Source organism: Apis dorsata, unplaced genomic scaffold (genome assembly GCF_000469605.1).
Source record: "Apis dorsata unplaced genomic scaffold, Apis dorsata 1.3 scaffold_1085, whole genome shotgun sequence".
Taxonomy (NCBI): Eukaryota; Metazoa; Arthropoda; class Insecta; order Hymenoptera; family Apidae; genus Apis; species Apis dorsata.
In genome coordinates, this window is record NW_006264183.1 from 26,077 (window position 1) to 53,004 (window position 26,928).

A 26,928-nucleotide genomic window follows, 5' to 3' on the forward strand; every position below is an offset into this window, starting at 1 on the left:
ATGTGCTATTGATCTTACGCGTTGTATGTATCTATAAAAAAAATGAGTGTGCGCGAGAGCGTAAAAAAGTTGGAATGTAGAAAAAGAAAAAAAAAAAAAAGAAAGATTAGAAAAAAGAAAAGAGAGACAGAGAGAAGATAAAAAGGGCGTGGAAGATAAGCTTTAAGTGTGTATGCGTGTATCTGAGCGTGCTTGCATACGCTTGAATGAAAGAATGCGATAGTGACGAAAAAAAAAAAAAACTAGTCGGAACTGTACATACTCGCCAAAAGTATAAGTGCATGAAGAAAAAACAAAAATTCGTTTTTATTATATTTCCTGTTTGTAAACTTGCAATCCATATATACATATACTATATATAATGCGCATTTATTCGTAAGATTTATTCTAAGGAAGTATTTTTTTTCTCTCATCTTTTCAGAGATAAAATATAAATTTATTATTTTATTTACGCTTTCTGGCGGGTATGTCCAGTACGTGATTCAGAGCACGATTCTTGTTTCTCATACTTCGCATCACTATGTGACGGAAGAGAAGAAAAAGAATTTTACAGTAGGACCGAAAATATGTGCTCGATACTAGTTATATAATAATAGGATCAAGGAAGGCAATGCGTGCTATAATTGGCTTCCGAATACACGACTTTCAAAGGTATATTAAAAAAGCTTACCTGGTGGCGTCGCCTTATAATTATTACTATTATTATTACTATTATTATTATTAATTATATTATTACTATTATTATTACTATTGTTATTATTATTATTATTATTATTATTAATTATATTGATCTTGAATATTCCATCGCTCATGAAGAATAAGTCGGAAGTCATTGCGCGCGACGCCGTTGTTAATGACGTTAATGTAATATTAATACTGTAATATTATTGCCATCGTTATTACTGCTGCTACTATCGTTATTATGATTATTACAAGTATTATCGTTAATTTTATCACTATTGTAATAATTTATGATCCGTACCAACACGATTGTCTTATTGACAATATCGTCATTGTAAGTATTACAGTTTCTAATAATCCATTTAAGGAGTAGCAAAATGAGATTCAGATACACAATGAAAATTCTTTTTAGCAGATACTATTTACAACGTCTTGTTTACTTATTTCTAATGTCATTATTATAATTATCAACACTATTGTTGATATTATATAGTCATAGATTGATATCTTCGAATTATTTTACTTCTTTCATTTATTCCATATTTTGTTATTTATAAATGAAATATGCATGATTTATCGTCGATGAGATATGCAAAACCTAAAAATCAAAATATATATTTGGAATATTTCACCTTAACATTTTATAGATAATATTAAACATATATATTTGTGTCGCTTTTATGCAGAAACATGTGATTGCATTTAAAAAAAGAAATTTCTTTAAAAAGACAGTTTAAACTTCAATCTCAATTCTATTTTACAAACTAACTGAACAGTATGATAAAAAAAGTCACTATAAACATAACTAACATTAATAGTAATACGAAACAGAAACAAAATCCTCCTTTCAACGGGTTATTTTGATGAAATTTGTTTATCCTTGAGAAAAAAAAAGCATGCATTCAATTAGAAAAATGTACAAATGTTTTATTGCTCAAACATCCATGCTTGCTCGTAAATACATGTAAAATATTGCTGTAATGACGCACGAATTTGGATACATTCCACACGTATCGGGATACGCATCGAGAATTACAGTGATATTGTGTTGTGTGTTTCTTCACGCGCTTTTGTACAGAACCGCGCACCGAGTGCGCCTTATCGATAACTCTTTGGTCGTAAGCGCCACTTCTGCGTAATTCTTTTAAACGAAACCGTGCGTGTTGCCCCCGTTCGACACTCGCATGTAATCGAGCAAATACGACAACGGGAAAAAATAATAGAACAACGATCCGTCAAATAATAAAAAAAAAAAAAAAAAAAAAAAAAAAAAAAAAGACCCCCCAAAAAAAAAAAAAAAAAAAGACCCCCCAAAAAAAAAAAAAAAAAAAAAAAAAAAAAAAAACAAAAGGAAAAAAAAAATATTTAAAGAAGCACCGGAGGAAAGGGCTCGTTTCGAAGTCTCGTTTTCTCCAGGTCCACTAAACACGTTTTATGTACAATGTCGCTTCACTGAAGCGAGATATATTAATCGTCCGCTTTGGATTTATGAACGAGGAAAGGCTGAAAAGAGGGCAGCACTGTCACTGATGCATTTTCTTATCGTTCGTTTTTTTTTTAAATTCTAATATGCTTCCATTATTTCGGCGCCTGACTTCCATAATCCACGTACACGCGCACAACTTCACCACTGTATTTACGTTGACTGGGCATAAAATAAAAATCAGGCTGATTTGGTTGAGTGGATACACCACCGCCTGTTAAATTATGCATATTATTCTTCGATCGTTGATAATGATCCCTGCGATCTTGTGTATAATAACCAGGTTGAATGGGTGCTGTGTGCCTCGAACCCGGTGCACGTGGCAAACTATATGTCGCTCGTGGTCCTACTATCCTATTAGGGCCTTCCACGGTATCTGTGCCGATTCCGTTTCCAGTCATTTCTCTATGACGAGGTAAACTGGAAACTGGCGGTGGTGGAGCCTTTTCTTCTGTCTCGAATGCCTCGAAAGCAAAATTTGTGTTCGCACCTGAAGCGTAGTCCTTCCAAGCATTATTGGCGATCAAACGATCCTGAAATAATTATTAACGTTATGATTATCATCATTGCAAGCATTTACTATTTATACAAATTTGAACATATATTTAAGCTTATACAAATTTATTTATGAAGCAAAAGGATGAAACTTGTCACTTAAATGTGATATTTCTTATTTCTACTATTTACACTTACACTTTTTTGGTAAGCACAGTAAAAGAATTAGAAAAGAAAAAAAAAACAACAAAAAGCGAAAGCAAAAAAAGAAAAGAGAAATGGAGAAAGGTAGAAAAGATTGCCAGTGTAAGAAATACCTGGATTAGTGGGCAAACAAGCGTACGATGAATAATAATTAGCGCGTCAATTGTGTACAAAGTGTGAAGTTCTACCAGCTGGGATTAGGACGATGCATTTCATATGGAGCGTGTTGATGATGATGCCGAAGATGATGATGGTGATGATGATGATGATCGCCATTTTTTCGATGATACCGCGTCGCGTTCGTACGATGAATCGGGTTGGGCGCGTCACAAGAAGCCAGAGGCAGCGAGTACACCCTCTTTACACCATGATGGTTGCGAAGAGAGCGGATCATGCAACACAAGCGAAGCAGAAAATCGTTTCGAATTCATAAGAGTAGAGTAATAGTGAAAGTTCAGTCTAAAGCTAATGTCTAATTCTTCTAATATTACAACCATGATGAGAAGAAAAAAACGTTTTTTTTTAAATCAAAGTTTCTATTATATATTTCTAGATATTTAAAAAAAAAATATCTAAATTATATTTAGGAATGCACATAAATTTAAGAAGTTACAAAGATATATTATATCTATTTAATATATTGGATATAATAATATTTTTGAAAAATATTTCTATTTCTGAATTAATTAACAGAATTCTAAGAAATAAGTAATTTTTATCGAGAATATAATTCTGGAAAATTCTACTAATAAATCTAAAAACTAAAGTAGTAAGCGGGTTTACTTTTAATAGACACAGCTTGAAAACTAGCATTGCTCTAAACCATACCACAACGCTAATACGCTTACAAAAAGAGTTAGATGCACACACAATACAAAGAGAAAGAGGTAATTAGAGGTAACATAAACAGAAAATAGAGAAACGAAGAATATATAAAAAAAAGAGGAAAAAAATGTTTAAATATATAAAGTGGTAAATAATATATAATACCTTCGTTGCTCGTCTCCTCGATGATCTATAAAGAGTACAGCTTGCTTGCAATAAAACAAGAGCAAGCAAGGCAGCAACACATCCAACGACGATATACAGTTTTGTCGAATCAAGAAATAGATTTGATGTGATTGACGATTCTTCATTCGTATCTCCTCCACCTATATCATTTACTGGCGATCAAACAAAAAATATTCAAATTGTATTGATTATATATTATATACTTACACTTATTACTATGATTATTCATATTACGTGGAATTAGAAATATATATATATATGAATTGTTAACTTATCATTACTAATGAAAATGTTTTAATTTTATTATACTATAACTTCATTAATTGTTGAGGTAAAAAAATTAAATGCAATATTATTTAAAAATTTAATCAGTGTAACTTATTGCTTAAGAAAAGTTAAAATTTAGATGCTATTTAAATATAATTTCAATTGCAATTTGTCAATGATTGCTAAAAGTCTTGAAAATGAAAAACTAAATATTCATATTTTAAAAATTAAAAATACGAAAAAATTTCATTTACCTCGAGGAGCTCTAATAAACAAATATTGTGGATCTACACTTAATGCACCGACTTTTCCAGTAATGAGAGCTTCTTTTAATGCTTTTTCTGCAGCTGCACTGGTATCTATAGGTTTCAACGATCTACCTTTGATTTCATTTTTATCTAAGATCAGATCCATGCGTGCAATAACACCATTTTGCTCATTATCCCTAGATATTATAAATAAAACATTAAATAATATATTCAGGATTAAACTATATATATTGCTTGATAACGCACTTCTGTAACTCAACGAGACGGATTTGATAATAGCCTGGTAATTTGTTAAAAACTGGACCAAAGCTATCAGATATCGTATTTGAAATAATTTCAAAATCTGAACTACCCGGAATAGGCGCTGTAAAACCATCACCCAAATTTATGAGTTTCACTTCCACATCATAATATAATCTTGGAGGTGTTGGTGTCGTAAGATCTTCAAATTCTGTTAAAACGAAAAGTTTTTAATAACATAACTATAATTTATATCTTTTCTATTTTCATTTTTAAAAACTCTAAGATATTTCAGTTTACTGAATTAATTAAAATAATTCATTTGGAATTATTTTACATGCAAAAATAAACTTTCCAAGAATGTTATATCTAAGATTGTATATACATTCTATTTATAGTATAGCATTAAAAAAGAACCTTCAAGACCACAAGATTTTATGCAGATCCTTTCAGCGGAAACAATAGGCACGGCGTCGTGTTTACGTATTTTCTTGCTGACAGCATTGAAAATACCACCCTTGACTGGGTACATCATATATAAGCAGTGATCATCTGTGAAAGAAAGATCTCTATTGTCCTTTGTTATTCGTTTCCTTGAGAATTTGAGTGTCGTTACACCATCCACTTTACTACCGCCCGTATTATAAATATCTTGAGATGGATCGAGCAACGGAGCATTATATCCGCTGATCCAAGTATCCATGAGAAAAGCTCGACCCGATTTTTCATCAACCCAACCCAATATTGCGTCTGTTTGTGACTAATAAAAAAAAAGAACTATCGATTAAAAAATAATTGAAATTCAAAAGCAAAATTTATTATAAAATGGAAAAAATATTATCAGAATATAATGGAAATTTATTAAAATTAAATGGTCAATTAAAATTTGAATTATATTTTGATTAATATATACCATTTTATCGTCATCAGAGAATCCAACACCAGTCCAAACATTTGTATTAGTTGTGGAAATAACAAATGATAATTGATCCTATGAAAACATATTTAATAATTAATTATATAGTATGTTTTAAAAATATTAGAATACAATATTAGAATAAATTGGAGATTCTTGAGCAGTATTTTCTTTGTAAGAATTTTCATTTTGTCTTTGTTAAGCAATATATCTCAAAGAAAATATGTTAAATGTTATATTTATTTATTCATTGTTCGTTAATCGATATAATTTTTTATTAATAAAAAAATATTTATTATATTCAATTTTACTTTCTTCGATTAGCAGTATGTACTGCCGTGATTCAAGATTGTAAATTACGCGTTTCATGATTGGCCAGTATTTTTTATTAATAATTAACAAAGCCATAACAAAAGTTTTTGTAAAAAAAATTTTGAAATTATTTCAAGAATTTTCAGTTTATGGATAATCCAACATTTTTGAGACACTCTATATATAAGATTTATTTCTATATAAAATATTACCTTTCGTCCTTTGTATGTCCATTGAATAGAGTATTCACAAGTACCATTTATAGATGAACAATGTCTCGGATAATGCCACTCACCGCTGCAATTTGAAATTGGCATTGGTACACCATCTTCATTTATCATTTCTTGTTTCTTCTTTTCATCTGAAAATATTAATAATACCATTAATTAATATGAAATGTAGTCTATGGTAATTATGACATAAATTTATTGACAACAATTTAAATTAATTAATTAATTAAAAAATAAATATCTATTTTTATTCACCTACCAAAGAAATTAAGCGTCACTGTTCCTCTTTGTTCTCCATGTCCATGATATTTAAGTTCGTCAGCCTTGTAAAAATCTTTCACACTAATTTTGGCTTTTTCAATGCCACTCGGTGGATGATGAATATATTTTCCAGATTCTTGTCCCTTAGCCCATATCACTTGCATATTACCATCAATAATTTCATAGTCAGTTGGTTCATTTGTTGCCAATTTTCTTCTAAAAAGTATCGTTGTAACGCCATTGCGTTCAAAGCCCATTGCAGCAGTCAATGTATCTCTTCCACCCCAATATTCGTCTTTTCTTGGTGTAGATCTATCTCTAGTATAATAGTCACCAATCCTGTGACTATTGCCTCGTGCTGATCCTATTATAATGTCTGTGCAGTCCATAGGGTTGAAATCGTGTTTTGGCGTATACTTGTGCGTTTCAGGTAGGATAGCTTTGATTGAAATATCACATTAGATTAAAATTAATAAACTTACAGATTTCAATAGTTTTTAATGTATTTATGATAATCAAATAATAAATGATTATGATAATTTATGATTATGATGAAAAAAGTTTTCTATTGCAATATTTTTAAGTTTGCATTACAAAATATATAGCATTAGTGAAGATTTACTTTATAATTTTTTAAGTTAAGTTTTTTAAAGTATTTTAAAAATATTTGTTGTAGCAAGTAATATATATTATATGAAAGCTTATATAAAAATAAATGCAAATCAATATAGATATTATCATTTCATATATAATTTAGATTATATGTATAATGTATTAGTATCAATGCTACTGAATATGTGAATGTTATTAACTTAAATTATTTATTTATAATACAGAAACTATTATTGATTAAATATTTTTTATCTATAGTTTATTATTTAGCATTTCTAATTTTTGTCAATTAAGTTGACGAAAAATTTACATGTATCCAGAAATATTCAAAATAGTTTGACTTTCTTAATCTAATTATTTTCATTATATATTAAATAGAACACAAATTGTAAATTATCAAAAGAAAAAATTTTTAAGTTGAACTTGAATTTCAACAACAATATGATATCAAAAAGTTTTCTGTAATATGAATTAAACGTCAACTTATAAAACATAAAGCTCGTGCAGTATAAAAAGAGACAAGCGATTAAATTATCTTGCTCTCTTAGCTTGTTTTTACCTTTTGTTGCGCTTGATTTGAGACTCGAAATCGATTCTGGTTCCGAAGTCGGTTCAGAACTTGGTTCCGGTTCTGACTTAGGTTCCTGTTCAGACTTTGGCTCTGGTTCGGAACTGGGTTCCGGTTCGGATTTTGGTTCTGGTTCAGATTTCGGCTCCAATTCTGGTTCGGATTTGGGTTCAGGTTCAGAGCTGGGTTCTGATTCGGGTTTAGGTTCGGGCTCAGAATTAGGTTCTGATTCAGACTTGAATTCTGGTTGGAATGTTGATTCAGGCACTGAAGTTGATTTCAGTTTGAATTTCAGTTCTAATTCTGGGCTGGGTTCAGGCTCGGATTTAGGTTCTGGTTCTGATATAGGTTCAGACGTAATGTTCGTGTTGTCAACAGTGCTCGGCTCGGCGATGAGTTCCCCTGTGCAAGAAAGCATCGATCGTCGTGCCAACTAACTACTGCTTATTGTTTACGGACCACCACCTTGTGCGTAGTGTTTCAAATAAAAAAAGGGATACCAAATATTCTACTATTTTTTTCAGGAAGCATTCTACAGATTACTACATAATGAACATATGAATAGTAAGAATATCTTGATCTATCTATAATTAGTATCAATACATACCGTTTGCAGAAATTCCTGTGGATTCTGGTGATCTTTTCTTGCGTCCTATATATGACGCATGAATATTATTTAATGTCACGAAAATGTTTATATAATGTTGATAATTAACTTAATGTTCACCTTGCTTTGTACTGACACGATATGTCACACTGGTTTGCACTGTGACATCAGTATCAGGTTGAAGAGTTGAAGTCAAAGAAGCAATATCATGAACTTTAGCTGATCTTCTTCTGGTACCAGATTTTTCAGTTCCAGATTCAGGTTCAGGTTCAGGTTCTGGTTCAGGTTCTGGTTCAGGTTCAGGTTCAGGTTCAGGTTCAGGTTCAGATTTAGATTTAAGTTTAGATTTAGGTTCTGGTTCAGATTCTGGTTTGGGTTCAGTTTTTGGTTCTGGTTCTGCTTTTGGTTCTGGCCGTGGAAGCGGTTCACCTTTTGGATGTTCTTGAATATCAGGGAAAGAACGACAAATTGGCATTATATTACTTGGTCGCCATCCAACACCGACCCAATTTGTACCATTTACTACCATAATGCCCTCGAGTTCTTTGCTTTCTTTTAATATACGCCAATAAAAAGTAAAATTGTCAGAAAACTTTTTCATAGTATAAATATCCAATTCTACATCTATGGTTTTAATTGGAGATCCTAAAAAAATACTTATTATTAGTAATAATAAAGATATTAATATGTCATTTTTTTATTTATTTTATTTATTTTATAAATTTGTTTATTTTACTGATTTTAAGGATTTAATAACGTATCTTTTAATCGTTCTTTAATAAAATGATGTAAATAATTTAAAAAATATAATATAAGTAAGTAAAATAAGTAAATATAATACTTTAATTCTTATATATATATAATTGTATATAACTTTATATATATAACTAAATATATAATTTTATATATATAGCTTTTTAAAGTATTTAATTGTTGTTAAAACATTAAAAAAACTCTTACTTTTTGCACAACCTGGCCCGAACCAACCGATGTTGCAGTAGCAATGCTTGGTGGGCGCGGTTGTGCCGCCATTGTTAATGCACGTGCCCTGAATACCGCAGTCTGAATCGTCCAGACATTCCTCCTTAAATTCACACCTTATACCGTGATATAGCCGATCACATCTACATCTACCTAATAGATATCGACCATGACCGCTGCAATCTTCTCTATATGTCTTTCTATCAATGATCTAACGAATTAACATTTCAGAATGAATATATTATAATGAAAAAATTATTTTATATTTATAAAATTATATTATATATTTTATATTTCGATAATTTCTTCATTAATTTTTTTTATTGAATTCTTACATCGATATCTGCACAAGACCAAAATCTGTAACTTGAACCCCATTCCTCAGCTTCTCGAAGAAGCCGAATTGTGCAATCTGTACACGTAAAATTTTGAGGTAATTGTACGGCATAATTCTGTGCCCTAAAAATCAATGATTCATTTTTAAATATAAAAATTAAAAACAAATAGAAGAAGAAAAAAATATAAATATAAAAAAAGAGTAGATCTGCACTCACGTAGCATCATCTTCAACGAATTCACTATTTTTCGTCACAGGAGTTAAATCAATTAATGGTCTATCGAGAGCATCCAAGATTTGCAGCCGAAATCCACCCTAAAAAGGTAAAAAATAATTATTCAATAATTGTGATTATTAAATCATAAAATTTTAAATATCTAATAAGTAAATATATTCGAAACTAGATATTTTAGAATTGATTATAAAAATTTTTTGTAATAAGTAGATAAAATTTAATAAAAAATTTATATTATACATTATGTGTATATTCAACAACATTAAATTTAATTTATTTATTTTATATTTGGAAATTTAAATAAATTACAATATCATTTTAGTTTCAATGAATGAATTTCTTTTGCTACTTGTATTGGAAGTAAAAAACAATTGAGACATCAATTAAACATCAAATACGCGCAGATATTGATTGAGTTTATCATAGATTCGTGACATAAAAACTGAATTTCTATTAGATTGATTAAAAAAAAAAGATTGTACATAGCTACAATTTGCCGTTATGAAACTACTACTTTATGAAATGTTTTTCAAAATGGAAATAAAGAGAAATATCATTATACGAGATCAATAATAGACAACAACATAATGAAATAAGCGTTAATTTAATGATTACTGATGTCAATCTGATACCTGTATAAAGATTTGAGGTAAAGAACCGTTACTAGTTAACCCTTGCTCAAGAGCAACATTGCGTTTTCTACTACGTGTCATGTTTTCTAATTATTAACCGCATTCCTTAGATCGTCATAACCTAAAAACTCTATCGATAATATTTTATCAATATTATTTAATAATGATTTAAAATATTGAACTTGTAAAGTAAGAACTTGTAAAATTATTATTTGTTTATTTTTTTATTTATATTATTTTACACTTCGAATTTTAATAATTAATATCAAAAATATGTACCGATATTAATTATTTTTGAGATATTCTTTAAAATATAATGTTTAAAATATGTATTTATTCGAATGAATCAAAGATGTTTGTTATTTTTTATAAAAATCCCTTTTTAATTCATACAAAAAAATTTGTAATTTGTACGTGTATATTGTATGAATTTGAAATATATATAATTCATATAAAAAAATATCTTAAATTAGTATCTTAAAGTTTCTTAATAATATATCTTAATATAATTTTTACAATCAAATAAAAATATGAAATACATAAAATTTTTTTCTATAAATTTCTTATTACTTTTTGATATTATATATTTTTCTTATAATAGTGTTCAATTTATTTCTGTATACAGTTCAATCGTTTCAGTAACGGATTTTAAAGCTTTGGCTTTGATTCGAGTCATTAACGATAGTCGAGTTACGAGTTACGGTATCCGACATACCGATGAATTCGATTCAAATAAGTTCCTCTCTCGCGCCGCGTTCATATGCAAAGCAACTTATATCTCTTACTACCTTTCCGACCTACCTATCTACAAAAGGTATACACGAAGCATTTTGAACGTATACCCAGCTTCGCTTGTGAATTATTCAACAAACATCACCTTGAGCAACGACGTGCAAGCATAGGCCGCCCTCAACCAGTCTCTTCTTTCCCTTTCATATAGACCACGTGCGGACAAATTCGTGATGTCTTTTACGATGACTTAGGCGTTCGTTAAACGCATCGCAAAGAATACGAATGTCCAATTGCGCCACTCGATCATTACTTTCAGCTTACGAACTATATGTCCTAAGCTTTTTCTGCTACTGTGTTTTTATTTACTGTAATTTTTCTTAATCAAAGTCTGGAAAAGTTGGATATATGAATTTATCTTTGGAGTTTTAAGTTTATCTACATAAGAAGATACATTTATACGATAAATAAGAAGATTTTATATTAAGAATAACGAGATAAAAATCTGAATATCTTGGCTGATTAATAATATCGTCAATTATGATCTCCACACGAAGATGATCGATTTTGTTACAAAATTTTTTTGTCCTATTATATTAGAATTGAATTATTTTATATATTTATTCCATGTAATTTATGATGATATCATTAATCCTTCAGTATCTCATATAGCTTTTGGAATCTTCAAAATACAATAAGAAAAATCGTTATGAAATGTTTCATAATTGTTCCCATGTAATTTCCAAGAATAAATCATGATCACATTTTTACATTTAAAAACTATATTGATTAAATAACTATAAACTTTATTAAGTGCTAATTGCAGATATAATTGATGATCATGTTTTAGTTACATAAAAAACAATTAACAAATCGATTACGTGTGTGCCAAATTCTTTGGTCACGATACGCAAATCATTAATTATAAGAAATACAATCACTTGAAAGATGAATACAGAAAGTTTCATATTGGAGAAAGTTGGAATAATGTGAAATATAATGAAATTCGATATAATATCTAACTCTCACGTAACTGTTCATATATTTCTTTTTTCTTTCTTTTTTAAACAACCGTACGTGTTTAGATTTCTTATGCGCTATAACGCATGCGCAGTATACATCTTAAGATATTAAGCGCGTATTTGATTATGTACAGAAAACTATGTACAGAAATTATTTACGAATAGTTATTTGTTTTAAACAACTGTCTTATAGTTTTCTTTATTTTTTTTTTTTTCGTGACTCTTATTCTTTTTTGTGACTAATAAAATTCAATAAAATTCAAATATCATTTAAAATTGTTTTAAAATACATAAAATTAATTAAAGAATTAATTAAATAAAAATTATGTATCAATAACATTTAATTAAATAAATTAAAATGCAAAAAAAAATGAAACTCACTCGATGAGGATAAGCTAGATGCCATGTGACGTTGAAGTTACTCCCAGATAATAAAGTAGTTTTAATATCACCTACAACAAAAAATAAAATCTATTATGCAATGCTGCACTATTCTATATAATTTTCATTGTTCAAAACATATTGAATTATGTCGAGAAACGGAAACTTGTAATTTTTCAAGTTCATCAAGATTTAGATGCTACAAATATGAAAAATATTAATATTTATTATAATGAAAATAATATAATGAAAATAATAATAATTTACATACACATAACATAATGGTATGTAAATTCTTATGATATAATTTCTTTCATTAAATCTATCACAAGAAATCAAAGAAAAATTACAAAGAATTTAATATAAATGAAAACCAATAATTATATCTCTCAGCAATCATTTCAAACATTAAATATTTCAAACAAAAACATTTTAATATAATTCATGACGTTCTACACATTTTCAATTCAACTGAAACTAAAATGATTTATGATATTATCTTATCAAGAGTGGATTTCCGGAAATAATCGAAAGTAATACCGTATATAATCGAAATGTACAATTAATTTCCGGAAGCGGATGGACAAACTCGCGTTCCATAATCAATCCTGCTTTTTACAGAGTACTATCTTTTCCCTCATCTTCTTAAAAAAGAAAGCTTTTACACAAAACAAATCAGCGTATTTATTAAATTATGAGAAAAATATAAACACGATATAATTCTAATTTTAAAAAATATAAAAGAACTTAATAAGCATTTTAACATACGAAATTATATTTTTGATTTGAAATGATAAAAATAAATGTTTAGATAAATTTTATTTCCTATACCAAACTTTTCTATTAAGAATAATATATCAGAATAAATATATCAAAATCGATATTTTTAATATTCGATATTTTTTGTAATATTCATATCATATAGGATAATCGAATTGTAGAAAGTTTAATTAAAAAAAACTCTTATTTGAAAGAATTATTTTCTTTCTTACTTCCTTTTTTATTTGAAAGTCTTGTATAATTTAATTTAAATTACAAAATGATTTATCACAAAATTTTTTTATATACGTATAATATTATTTTAATTAAAATTAATTTTATTATAATTAATTTTTAATTATAATTAATATTAATATTAGCAACTTTCTATATTTGTAATTCCATAAATATAAAAAACTATAGTGATTTTCCCAAGTTATACAAATATACAAATATATATTTTTTTATAATATATATTTATTAAACAAAGTGTCATTTTATTACAGTAATGATGATGCACGCCTATATCTAAAGTTCATATATTTCTTACGAATACGAGAGTTCGCAAAAAGGGTATGTAATATATAAGTATAATGTTGAGGCAAGACATGGAAGGTAATGGCTGAGTAGCCAAGGTTCGAGTTTCCTTCATGCGAGTCGGTGAAAGTTACTTCGAATCAGACTAGCGAACTATTCCCAATGGGACGTATCTTCGTGTTAATGTCGTTTTCCCATAGAACACCCTTTCTACTCATCCCCCATAACTATGACCACGAAAATTTCATATACAGTTTTCAGTTTGTAAATCGTGTACTATACGTATATATAGTGGAATTAACAACGTTTATTTAATTTCTCTGTTGATAATGCAATAGTGTTTTTTTATATAATTTTTATATAATTTTTTTACGTTTCATCACAAATTTTTTCTAGATTGTTCTATTATTATTATTATTATTCAATTATTATTTGAATATCACATACTTTGAATGCTGACAATTATAAAAAATTTAATATCAATAAAATTAATAATTAAAATATTATATTACAATTGAATATGTAAATGAAATGTAAAAAAAATTAGCTAAAAATTTTTTATTTAAAAATTATTTAAAATAAAAAAGTAGTAACTTATATAAAAAATATATTCTGTATGCCTATAACAATAATTATTATTTGTATTTCTTTATATAATACATTATTTTAAATTTTATTAATTCAACTTTATTATAAATTCAAGGATGTATCATGTGTTTCTTTTCTCTAAAACAAACTTTATACTATTATATTATTTTTTCTAGATTATTATTACAAATTGTATCCTGTAATTTTTATCATCCATTTTTAAATAAATATACTCAGGAAATTTAAAATAAAAACTTACCACGAGGCATTCCGCATGGGCCAGGTGTTCTAGCATTATCCAAAAAATCCAAGTCATACTTCCTCGCTCGTGGAAAAGTCAAGGCAACGTGTCCTTGCACTTCCCTGAGTGATACTATTGCTAATACCAATAAAATCAGTCCTGACATTATCATGGTACGTGTACTTGATGACATTTTCAAACACGAACGTGTCACTTTTGCAGCCTCGACTGTATAATAACTTTCGTTGTATTCCACAGAACTGGTACCACTGAGAATTTTCTTCTCGCGCTCCTAAGATCATCCAGTTGATTTTTCTTAACACTCGGCATGGACACCTCTCATTAATTAATTTCTCCCTTCATAGAAGCCAATAATCTGGAAGAAAGAAAAAAAAAAAAGAAATTTCTTAGCTCGTTTTGCAAGTAACGTTTCACTTTTACCAATAAGTAAGAACATTCCAATGAATTTTTTTATCGATTGTTTTTCTTTGCAACGCTAGACAACGCTGAAAGTTAGATCCTCTTATGGTAACAACCATGTGCAACTACATACGTATGAAGCCGAAGCCAGTTTTTGAATACAAACTCGTTCTTCGGCAATTTAATTGATCAATATCGAATAAATTATTATACGAATATATAAAACAATATTTTATACGATAAATCGATCACAAATCTATCTGAGAAGATATTAAAATGTATATTTTGAATATGTGTCTTTTAAACATGGCAAACTTAATCTTTTTAATTAACAATTTTTGATGAAATTTTATTTTTAATCCAATCTATAAATCAAATATCAAAATTTATTCAGGAATTCAACAAAGTAAATAAAATATTAAAACAAATAATTTTATAGAAATATATAAAAATCTGCTAATTTATATATCAATTACTATAAATAAAGAACATATATCTTGGATTGTTAATCGGTTTCGAAGTAGAATATCATTTATATTCATCATCATGCAAGAATGTGTTAACTTCAATTAGAATAGTATAATAATAAAAATCAACAATCAATTGCAATTAAATTAAATATAATTAAGTTAAATTGTAAAATCAATCGAATATGTTATTTTCTTTGTTTTTTAAAGGACTTTTTTTTAAATCGTGATTTGTAGAATTATAAATGTAATTATTAATAGAAAAAAATAATGATTTTTTAATCAAATTTATATTATATAATATATAACTCTATCTCTTTTCTTCTACTTGGAAAGAATTCACATAGAGTAAACAAGGATAAATAATAAAAGCATCAAAAATAAAATAAATGAATCACTAAAAATCGCAAGGAATTAAATATGAAGTGTAAATAGCAAATCATGAAAAATCTCAACAAGGGATAGAGATGAGAAATATGAACATCGAGATAAATGATAAAAATTAATTATAATGATCCATCGAGCACAAATGCACAAAACTAAAATAACTAATACTAAAATAATTTTCCTTTAATATTATTATTATATTATTATATATTTAATTAAAATTAAACTATAAAATAAAAGCAAGAAATAATTAAAAAAAAATAAAAGTGATATAATATGTACGCAAATGCTTTCAATTTATAAAAAAAAACTAAAACTAAAAAAACTAAAAAAAAACTGTTATAATCAAAAAGTATTTAACAATAATTTTTCGTTTATTACATATCCCTCCGAGTAACAAATTATTCTAATAAAATTAGATAAAATAATTTATATAATTATCCACTAAATTATCATCGAAAAAAATAATATTAATATAATATTAAAAGTTAAATAATTGAATTGTTTATATTGATCATGTGTCTTAATACATTAATTATAACAAAAGAAGATTGTTGAAACATCACCAACCAAATGTTATGCAAAATAACGAAATAGATAAAACTATTGAACACGTGTAAACAATGAAAATTAATATATTCGTGAATGATTGCGACAACAGTTTCTATGCACCGCATATTGCAACACCTGGGAGCGGATCTCCTTCTGAGGAATCTCAATATGGCCTCAACGCGGTCTCAGAATGACCTCAGTATAGCCTCATCGATATACGCAACTTCTATCTACAATTCATTCGCACAGATGAATATTGGATAGTATTGGAAAGAATACGATGTAAGAAAAAAAGATGAAAAAGATTCAAAGGAAGTGGAAAGATATATATATATATATATATATATAGATAAATAATTACTTGTGTATAGGATATTTTTTCTCATCTTGTAGAAACTTGACATTCTCCAGAATCTTGAACTATAAGCCACTTTCCAATATAATACGCTCTTCGACTTGTTTTTAAACAATTCATAGTCATTACGAAATCACATTGCATTGGGTACGTCCCGTTGTTTGATGAATCCAATTTTCATTTTTTATATTTTAGATCCGATATCTACGAATTTCAATGTTTATAAGTAATTCCAAAAAGTTAAAAGTTTCTGCGATCTTTGAGATATGCTAATCGCATTCATACACACAATTTGCGTATCCTAACATTCCATTCGTTTTTTTTGTAAATATGGATTCTGTTTTGTAGTATTTGCGCATGAACTATACATTACTGAAAAATTTTGGAATTTATTATTCACTTATTATCACGTGATGTTTACAATCTTATTTGTAAACTTTTTAATTGCCAATATGCATAGCTAGTAAAAATATATTCAAATACCATATTTTTTTCAAAAGATTTTTATATATTAATATAATATATGTATATTATGTAATTTAATTATATATTTATTATGTAATTAATTATAATATATATTGGATAATATATTTGACATTTTGAACATTGAACGATAAAATCGAATATTAACCTGACAATTTACCAAAAAAATAATCGCTGTCATAATGAAAGAAAAATTAATTAATGATAGAATGATTTCAATTGATATTAATGAAAGATTCATTTTGTGTCAATTTGGACTTGTATAGAAAATCAAATAAAAAATAAAAATTGAACCATATAAATTAAAAATAAGAAAAGAGATAAAATATGAAAAATGTCTTTATGGAAAATATTTCCATGATTTGATTAAAAATTTCAATACTAAACTTGAAATACTAATTATCCTTAACAATAAAGCTATTCGTTTAGTTATTTTTCCTCTAAATGCCATCAGTCGATCCCATATGTAATCTTGAGAAAACATTTCTATTGCTTTCTTATTTTCATGAAACTTGAAAAAAAAAAACAAAAGAGAAGAATCAATTGAAAATCAATAATCATATTTGGATATCGATTAAAATAGTATTTTTAAGTTTATACAAATTTAAATATATGTATTTATTTATACCAAATATAAATATATAAACTAAATATTAAATATAATGATTATGATATTTCAAATTTTAAAATATATGGAAATTTTGAAATTACAAATTTAGAATTTGAATTACATTTTTATTAAAAATCATAATAAACATCGTACTTTCCTAACTAGATAACTACGCAGTTAATAAGTTGCACAGCGCTAAACTTTCTCGAATTCTTCTGTTTACATTTTATGTTTCTATATAATCTTACCATTTCACTACGTTCTTTCTAAGATAATAAAAGCATTTAAAAAAAATGTAAAAAAATTATAAATAATATAAATATTTTAACATTAATTTACACTTGTTTGTAAGTAAACCATCAATTATTTATTTAAAATAATATGTCAAGATAAACTAATATCATCATTTCTGTCAGTATAGTACACAAATAGAAAAAAAAAAAACAATGAAAAAAATCAAAAGAATATTCAACAAACTTATGTCTTCAACATAAAGCGAAACAATAGAGTATAGGAGGACTATTTCTTGAATTATGAAAATGATAATGTTTCTAAGTATTATTAACTGATCGTTCTCATTGAGAAATTTCTCTCTGAATAGCAAAGAAAGAAAATTTGCAGTGCAATCATACAAATAAGCGAAACTATGGAATTATATATAGGCAATGTCGTTATTCTCTTTGATATGTCGTAGAAAACAAACCACAATTTCAGCGGACATTCATTTCATTCAGTTTTGTTCTCACTGTTTAATCGCGTTTTCACTTGGGAGCTTATTACGCGATCCAACGCACGATAAAAGTAGCACGATAGAACGGAATAACAAATTTCAAGAAAGAAATACAATGAAAAAAAAATTTCATCGAATTTTAAAAGAATATTAAAATTCCATCAAAAAATACACATATAAATAATAATAAATATCAACGAAGAGATTAGAACAAGATGAATATGCATAATCAGAGTGTAGGAGGATGAACGAATGAGCTTACAATGCAGAATTATGCAGATGTGAAAGATGCAATTTCTTCAAAGATAATTAAGAAAAACGAAGAGGCGAGGAACGCCAATGACGTTGATGCCATTAAACTTCCTCTCACCAACATTCTACGTATAATGAGCTGTTACGCCATACCGCGATATTACCTGAGGATACGCAGAGAATATAAATAGGATGATACAGGAAGCGCGCATCGATAAAAAAAAAAAGGGAAGAAAATAAAACATTCTTTGCAGTGAATCAATCGAACAGTTATCGATAACTTTTTAAACCAACCATTACTAGTCGATCGAATTGTCTTGGGATCATCTTTCGTATAACATTAATTTATTCTCTTGGAATTGTTTTAATTTTCACCTTATATAATTGTCAAGAAGTATTTTCCATTATATTCCATTTTCAACTTCTTTGAACAATCATACATCTTTGAACATCAATAAACTCCATAACCTCTTCCTTTGATCATTGTTAGCTTTACTGAATATACCGTATAAAGATCCAAAGATTTACGTAAAACATTTTTTCGAAAATAGTTTGGTAAACGAACCGCGATTATTTCATTAAGTCAAAAAAGATTCAATAATATTATCTTCTTACCTTTTAAATATTTTCTGCTAAACTTCCAGTTGATCTTTCAGTGTTACACAAAATCATTGCACCAAGATTATAGATTTTAAACTAGCACTTCTTCAACGATATTAACCAAGAAAAAAACAAGATTATACAAATGATTCCACTTTTGATGGTGAGACACAACAAAAGAAAACGTGTTTCCGCGCAATCGATGAACCACGATGTTTCACTATATAATTAAAATATGTGATTTCAAAACGTAGTCATTTCGATGTATCGAACTATTAATTACGACGATGCATGATAAGATCGTTCGATTTCAACAGGTGGTAGCTGTGCACAAGGATACCGTAACAAACGAAAAGGATGCGATGGGGCCACGTCTCAGACTGATTCCAAGAGGTTCGGCTCGGCTCTACTCGACTCGACTCGACTCACCTCGACTGCCTGGCATTGCAAAGCAGCCGTGAGCGAAAACTTACTTTACGCTCCCGCACGGCCTCTTACGTTTGTCCCCCGCCATATTACCAACTGCCTGTTTTTTTAAAGCTGCTTGCTTGCTCGCCTGAATACCTGCTCTATGTTCCTTCACCTCGTTCACCGCGCAATCGTGTCTCATAGCAGTTTGACATCTCATATTTAAAATGATTATAAATTCTGAATGTTTTGATAAAAAATAATTTTATTTATCTTAATTTTAATTGTTCGAAATTATACAAAATATTATATGATATGTATTTTTATTAAAAATATCTTATCTTTAATTTTTCTTTTTATTTTGTTATTTTTATAATTAAAATTAATTAATAGCATAATATTTTTCAAAGAATAAAAATAATATTTATTTAATATTGTAATGTATTTATATTATTTTATGAAATTTTTTAAGAAATAATAAACGATAAATAAATTTAATATTACATGTATATTTATTATATTTATTAGTTAAGAGAAATTTTTCAAATTTCCTGTGTATGACTTCCTTTCTTTCTCAATTAATTATTCCAAATTTAAAGTTAAAAAATATAATCACTACTCTTATTGTGTAACAAGAGCCTTGTATGACTTTATTGATTTGTCTCAAATTTTTTACAATGAAAATGGTTCAAAATAAATTTAATCTTTAATTGATATTTTATTATTTATCAGATTTGATTTGAATAAATATGTATGTCTAGTATTCAATATAATTAATATCTAACTAATTGTCATTTCTGTTAATTGATATTTATAATTCATTTCATATTCATATTTCATATGTAATATAAATATAACTTTAAAATAATTTTGAATATATTGTATATTCAAATTTGGAAATTTTAAATGCTATCACAAATTAAAAACATAACTAGCAAGTAGACATAACTTTATTAAAACTTATTTGTCTGCTTTCTAATTCTTGTTAACAAAAATTAATGATATTACATATAATATATCACTCATAACATGATTACCTACATGATATAAATCTTAAGAGTAATCTATTCATTCATTATCATGATAAAGAGTGTTATAAAACAAAATAAATGCGAAAATTATAAAATAAAAAATGTAAGTTCGCTTAAAAAAAGAAAAAGAAGAAAACATATTTCTCAACTTCAACCACGAAATTCTACAATCTTTATGTTTCTGATTACGAAAAATTTATGCAATTTAACCTTCATAGGAATCAGTATTTCGATATCGTTGATCCATGGGTATCTTTCAAACGGAAATTAATTTCATTCAGATGGTTTTACTCACGTAGTAAGCGTGCTCGACAAGCACGACTTAGCTAGTGTTTATACCTGTGCCTGTACATTTTAACTTGTAGCAAGAGCAAAACCTCTCGATCGGAATGGAAAGCGAGCAGCTCCGGCACGCGGTAGCCTACAGCTCGATCGAGTGGTGTTCATTCGCGCCTTAGGCTGCATGCAGACTGGCAAACAGGTCTTACATTCTGTGCTTGGTAAAAGTTTGTTACCAAACGATATCGACATTTTGAAGAGTTGTAAATTCTTTTAGGGAAATTGCAATTGAGGAAATTCTTAGATATACAGATACAAAGGCTAAAAATATATTTTTTTGTACTATATAATAATATTACATAAAGGTATTTAAAAATTTCAAGATTTTTATCAAGAATCTTAAGAATCAAATTTTTTTAATATGAAAACATAAAAGAAGAATAAAATATAGAGAAATATCAAAGACATTAATAATTTATGGTATAAAGTACTTAAAGTTTAAAATTTAAATAAAAATAGAATTCATAGATTCAAGATCTTAAAGAAAATATAAAATTTAAGATTTTAGCTACTTAAAATCTAAGAATTTCAAATTCTAATAGTTAAAATCAAATGATTTGGACATTGACAATTTAAATTTTAAAAAATTTAGAGATTTAAAAATTTAGGAATTTAATCTTATTAAGGATGTTAAAAGATCAACAAAATATTCAAATATTAATAATTCCAGGATATAAAAACTCATAAAATTTAAAGATTAATTAAAGAATTAATCAAAGATTTAAAAAAAAATCAAGAACATTGAAGATATCTAAAATAATTTTACAATTAAAGATTTAAAATAATAAAAATTAAAATTCAAAAATTCAGGAATCCATAACATTCTATTTAATCATTATTTAATATTATTTATATAACTGAATTATTATCATTATATTATATTATATCTATATGAATAATTTTCTGCAAACTATCATAGAAATATTAAAATTATTGAAATATTTAGATTAATTAAGTCATCAGCAAAATAATATTTCTATATCTTAAATTACCAAATTCCATTTTATTTATTATTTCAACAATATTTTTAAAGGATGTATGATTTATTACTCAAAATTATATTTTATACATATAGATATACATTTCAAATATTCAGTGAATTATAAAAATTCCTTCTTTTTATACATTTTCTAGTACTGATTTTTATAAAAATATAATATACCTGTTAATAGATTAATGCAAAAACATCAGAGACAAAATGTCAATTGACATTTTTTATTCTTGAAATATTGATAATGACTTCACATATCTTTTTATAATATATATATTAAGGAATTAAAATCAGTAAAGAGCAGATCTGGAGGCCGACATATGTAAGTATCTCCTTGCTTGTTCTTGAAGCGAATCAGAGAGCTGGTCAGAGGGAGAGGCCGCATTCCAATCCTTGGAGAAAGCCTCTCGCGCATTTAACTTCGGGATGACCGCTCAGAGGTCACGTAAACGAGCTTCATGGACCCGTTAGTTCGATTCTTATGCGTGCGTATCTAATCCAAAATTATTCTATGTGATTTTTTTCTCTATTTTATTTTGTTACATATTGTAAATTCAAATATTCATCTGAAATATTTAGAACAACTGCTGTTATTTCCATGTTCTGTTAGATGATTAGAAGAGTATTAGATGATTTAGAGTATTATATATTAATATTATATTCTTCTTATCTTTATTATTATTATTATTATCATTGTTGATTATAATATAAGAAAAATGATTAATATTTACATACTATTAAAATGTAAAATAACCTATAAAGTATAGATAATGTAGAATATTCAAAGTCACTATTCCTAGTATTTATTGTTCACATTGAAAGTTATATTACATATCAATTTTTATTATATGCTATCTATCAATATAAATAAAGTTTAATCATTTTATGATTATCTTCATAAATATATGACGTGATAATATAAATATATTTTTTAAATTTAAATATTTTTGATGGAAAAAAATAAAAAAATATAATTACACTGAAAGTATTCTTAATATTATTATTAATTTCAAATGATAAAATAAATAATTTTAGAAAATTACTTATAAAGAGATTAATCTTTTTTTTGATCTTGAGTTATTTCTCAATTATTTAATTTAAAAATATAATAATCAAAGAATTTCATTGTATTACTACAATGAAATGAAATACTAACAATTTTTAAATTAAAATATAAATATTAATCAAAGTATGAGTATTAATTAAATATTTTAGCTTTTTTACGATTCAAGTAAAGAAGATCAAAATCAAAATGACTAATTTAATAAGATTTTGTTGGTTACTATCACGACAGAGATACATTTGAATTTAAATTGGGGAAAGTATGAAGTTGAAACCTTTGAGGACGTACACCTGCCACAAGGTGACTGCATTCCACAGTAAGGTGAAACGTAAGTAACCGAGATCCGTACTGGAATGTATGTCGGATTTGCTGGAATATTTCACGAGTTACTAGCAATATGCTGACCAATTATACATGGTATATTGTACCGTCGCGCAAATCGTTTGTTTTTGCAAAAGTCGGCCTACTTACATCATGTATGATTAACTCATACAATTCAATAGCTCTTGCTATAATGAAATCAATCATTGACAATCAAGTGAAATTTTCGACATATTTTTACAAAACGAACAGTTTTATATTGTACTATTATTTCTCTTTTTTTGTTCTTTTAACTTGTATTTTCTTCTACTCTTAATGAAAAAATAGATTAGATTCTTCTTTTTTTAATTTTAATCTTGAGTTTTATTAATATTATATTATTTTATTTATTGAATATTGATATTATATTTTTTGTTATTTTCTTTTATATAATTTATTTTCTTAAATCACGTTATTTTAATTTTTTTGTTCAATCTCTATAATTTTTTTAGCAATCTTTTTTAATATTCTTTATCATTGTTGCATTGAACTATGAGTTATACTGTATTTTTGAATGTTTTCTTCTATTTTCTAATTACAATGTTAAATTCATATTCTCATGTATTATATAGAAAGATAATTTAAATAATTCTAAAATCTGCATAATTATAATATATAATATTATAATTATTAATTAAAAAAGAAAATTATTTTCAAATTTATTTTCAGAACAATAATTTCTCGCTATTTTTTTATATATTCAGTATAAATTTTCATCAAAAATACTATTCAATAGAATAAAAATACTTCACATTATCACATCACAAAATATCTGATACGCAGAATATTACATGATTGCGCATACCTAATAATCACTAATCAACTTATTCCACAAAAATTTCTTTACAAAAATTATATTTAATATCAAGCACAACCGAATGACGTGAAGTGCGAACTCTTGTATATGTGTTTCTCGCGGTTAATCGAATTTCTTAACATCGATATTAACTAGTGATTCTCGCTGGAACATTTTTGGGCGTATTCACAAAGCGTGTCAATATCTAGTGGAATGGCTATGAATAGAGTTAGCTAGATAAGAATGCGTTCTCTTTCTGTGCTGATCGGTTTAGCGTAACTCGTGCATGAATCAGACTTCTTGTAACGGGAAATCAAGATTTCATTTAATTCTATAGTAGTGATTTAATAATTAAATAAGATAAAATAAAAAAAAAATAAAGTAAAAGAAACGGTCAAAATTCATTGTGGAATATCTTATGGAATTTAATTTGAATATAATTTATAACAGAACATTAAACCATAATTCGAAAATAATTCAAATTTTTTTCGCTACTATTTCTATTTGCTTATATTTATAAATTCTTTTCTTTATTATTATTTTTTTAGTTATTTAAAATAAAAGAATATAAATTTCTAATTAATAAAATTTCTGAACTTTAAATATTTGTAAATAACCTATAATTTTATTTTAACTTATAACTTATGATTCTGATAACAATTTCATCGAAACTTAACCTCGAAATTTTTATGCAATATTTCAATTTTATTATTGTGTTTTTTTTTTTATATTTTTTATAAAATAGAAAAAAAATTGTAATCACCACAACCTACAATCTAATTTGAAATAAATTTAAATCTTATTTGAAATAAAAATATTAGATAGATAATTCTTAATATTATGTAAATTAGTATGATAATGTATAATGTGGTATTATAGAAAGTTAGAAAGAATATCCGCAAGAAATAATCATAATTCCGCCTACAGAATACATTTTCATGTCAGTGTTGTCGTTAGACATCGACGAAGTTAAATATATATGGAATCGCAAGTATGGAATTGCATGTACATAGGTAAATTTATGATTACTAAGTCTGTTATTCCTTCCCAGCCATTCTTTCCTATTACATTCCATGGCTTATAAACATTTTGTATATGTATTTGTTGTGCCTTTTTTGGCAGGTTTAGGTTAAGAGATAAGCAAAATGGAGAAGTTATATGTATGTCATTTAAGTTTATTATTCCTATGCTGTAGGATATAAATAAAACATAGAGAGTTTTAGAATTTGTTGGGAAATGTCAAAGAATTTTAATAATAGAAGTATAAAATAGATATGGAAGAATAATAACAATAATGAATGTTTTCTTAATAAAAGAAATTAGTTTATGTAAAGAAATTAGTTATTATGTAGTTTTTTAATTTATTCGATAATTTAGCAAATCGATAATAATCGAAAGCAACATTTCATACTTCTTTATTTTCGTTTAGTTCTCGAATATATGAATTAATCGATTCATTTTGATGTGTGCAAGCTATTATAGTAAAAGTTTCTTGACAGTATGAAGAATTGATTATTTATTTTATTATCTTGTATATTATTATATACTATTTTAAATATAAAATGCGTTTGTGTACACAATAAAATCACCGATTTATTGATTTTTAACATTTGATTTTATCAGTAATCAAAATAGTTTTATTATGTATAATGTGAAATATAATTAATTTAATATAAAATCATTCGATATCTAAAAAAATTGATAAAATTCATTTTTTTATCGTTTTTTATCATATATTCAAAAAGATATTTTCAAACGGAATAAAATGGAAAAAATGAAAACTACTAATAATATTAATAAAATAAAGATTTGTTATATGGAATAAAAAATTAAATTCTTATAAAAATAAAAATTTAAAAGAATTAGCATTACAAAAAATAAACATATATACTTGTGAAAATTGAATTTCCAATAAAGATATAGAATTGCATGAATTTTATTTCCAATTTAATAAAATAATTGAATCAGTCAAAAAACCATAACATCTGAATTAATTTTAAAGGTTGTTTTTTATATTAATCTCTGTTACTGTAATCACAGGTGAATGTGCTAAAAGAAACTAGTACATTGCAAATGAATCTATGGAAACAATATAAGACTATAATACAATACAATGCTTGAAAAGAATTAGAAAAAGAATATCTACACGAGAACACATTCTCTTTTAAATATATACAAGTATCAAGAATTATTTATAATTATACAATTTAATTTGTACTTTATGTATAACATTAATCTTCAAAATGAAATTTATATAGAAATAATTTAATAAATATGGATTAAGTATAATATATTCCATTTATATAAATTAATATTATATATATTTTTTTTATGAAAATTTTTTTATATTTTATATTATTATTTTATATTTTTTTATTTACTTACCATATTATGCACTAAGTATTACATTAAATGTAAAAATATGATCATTAGGATTTAATTAATTTTCTTAAAGTTTATCATATTTAAATTAATTATTTATAATT

The 26,928-nt window shown here is 26.4% G+C and overlaps 1 protein-coding gene across 8 annotated transcripts; it reads right to left on the bottom strand.

Annotated features, from left to right (window-relative positions):
* Positions 1-405: 405 nt before the first annotated feature.
* On the bottom strand, positions 406-19,921 carry LOC102672636. 8 transcript variants are annotated; one of them, XM_031514622.1, is made up of 19 exons: positions 19,470-19,915; positions 16,786-16,983; positions 14,617-14,974; positions 12,474-12,544; positions 9,692-9,789; positions 9,473-9,596; positions 9,117-9,348; positions 8,277-8,801; positions 8,157-8,201; positions 7,541-7,951; positions 6,368-6,808; positions 6,091-6,239; positions 5,564-5,641; positions 5,068-5,410; positions 4,657-4,861; positions 4,396-4,586; positions 3,854-4,026; positions 2,977-3,054; positions 406-2,697 (listed from the first exon to the last, which is right to left on the bottom strand). In XM_031514622.1, the coding sequence occupies exons 3-19, from the start codon at positions 14,789-14,791 to the stop codon at positions 2,260-2,262; spliced, it is 3,777 nt and encodes a 1,258-aa protein (XP_031370482.1). In that variant the 5' UTR covers positions 14,792-14,974; positions 16,786-16,983; positions 19,470-19,915; the 3' UTR covers positions 406-2,259. The 8 variants fall into 8 exon arrangements, 7 of the variants coding, with proteins under 7 accessions (XP_031370482.1, XP_031370483.1, XP_031370481.1 ...); XM_031514623.1 differs by lacking the exon at positions 16,786-16,983 and having other exon boundaries at positions 3,052-3,054; positions 19,470-19,921; XM_031514621.1 differs by lacking the exon at positions 16,786-16,983 and having other exon boundaries at positions 19,470-19,921.
* Positions 19,922-26,928: the final 7,007 nt, after the last annotated feature.

What these genes read in the sequence shown, in the direction of transcription:
- LOC102672636 (XM_031514621.1), bottom strand. Translation starts at nt 14,791, where the DNA reads ATGTCATCAAGTACACGTACCATGATAATGTCAGGACTGATTTTATTG. An exon ending in CACAGGAATTTCTGCAAACG is followed by an intron (nt 7,952 to 8,156) that starts GTATGTATTGAT and finishes TTTCTTGCACAG; the next exon opens with GGGAACTCATCGCCGAGCCG. An exon ending in TTGTTTGCCCACTAATCCAG is followed by an intron (nt 2,698 to 2,976) that starts GTATTTCTTACA and finishes TAATTATTTCAG; the next exon opens with GATCGTTTGATCGCCAATAA.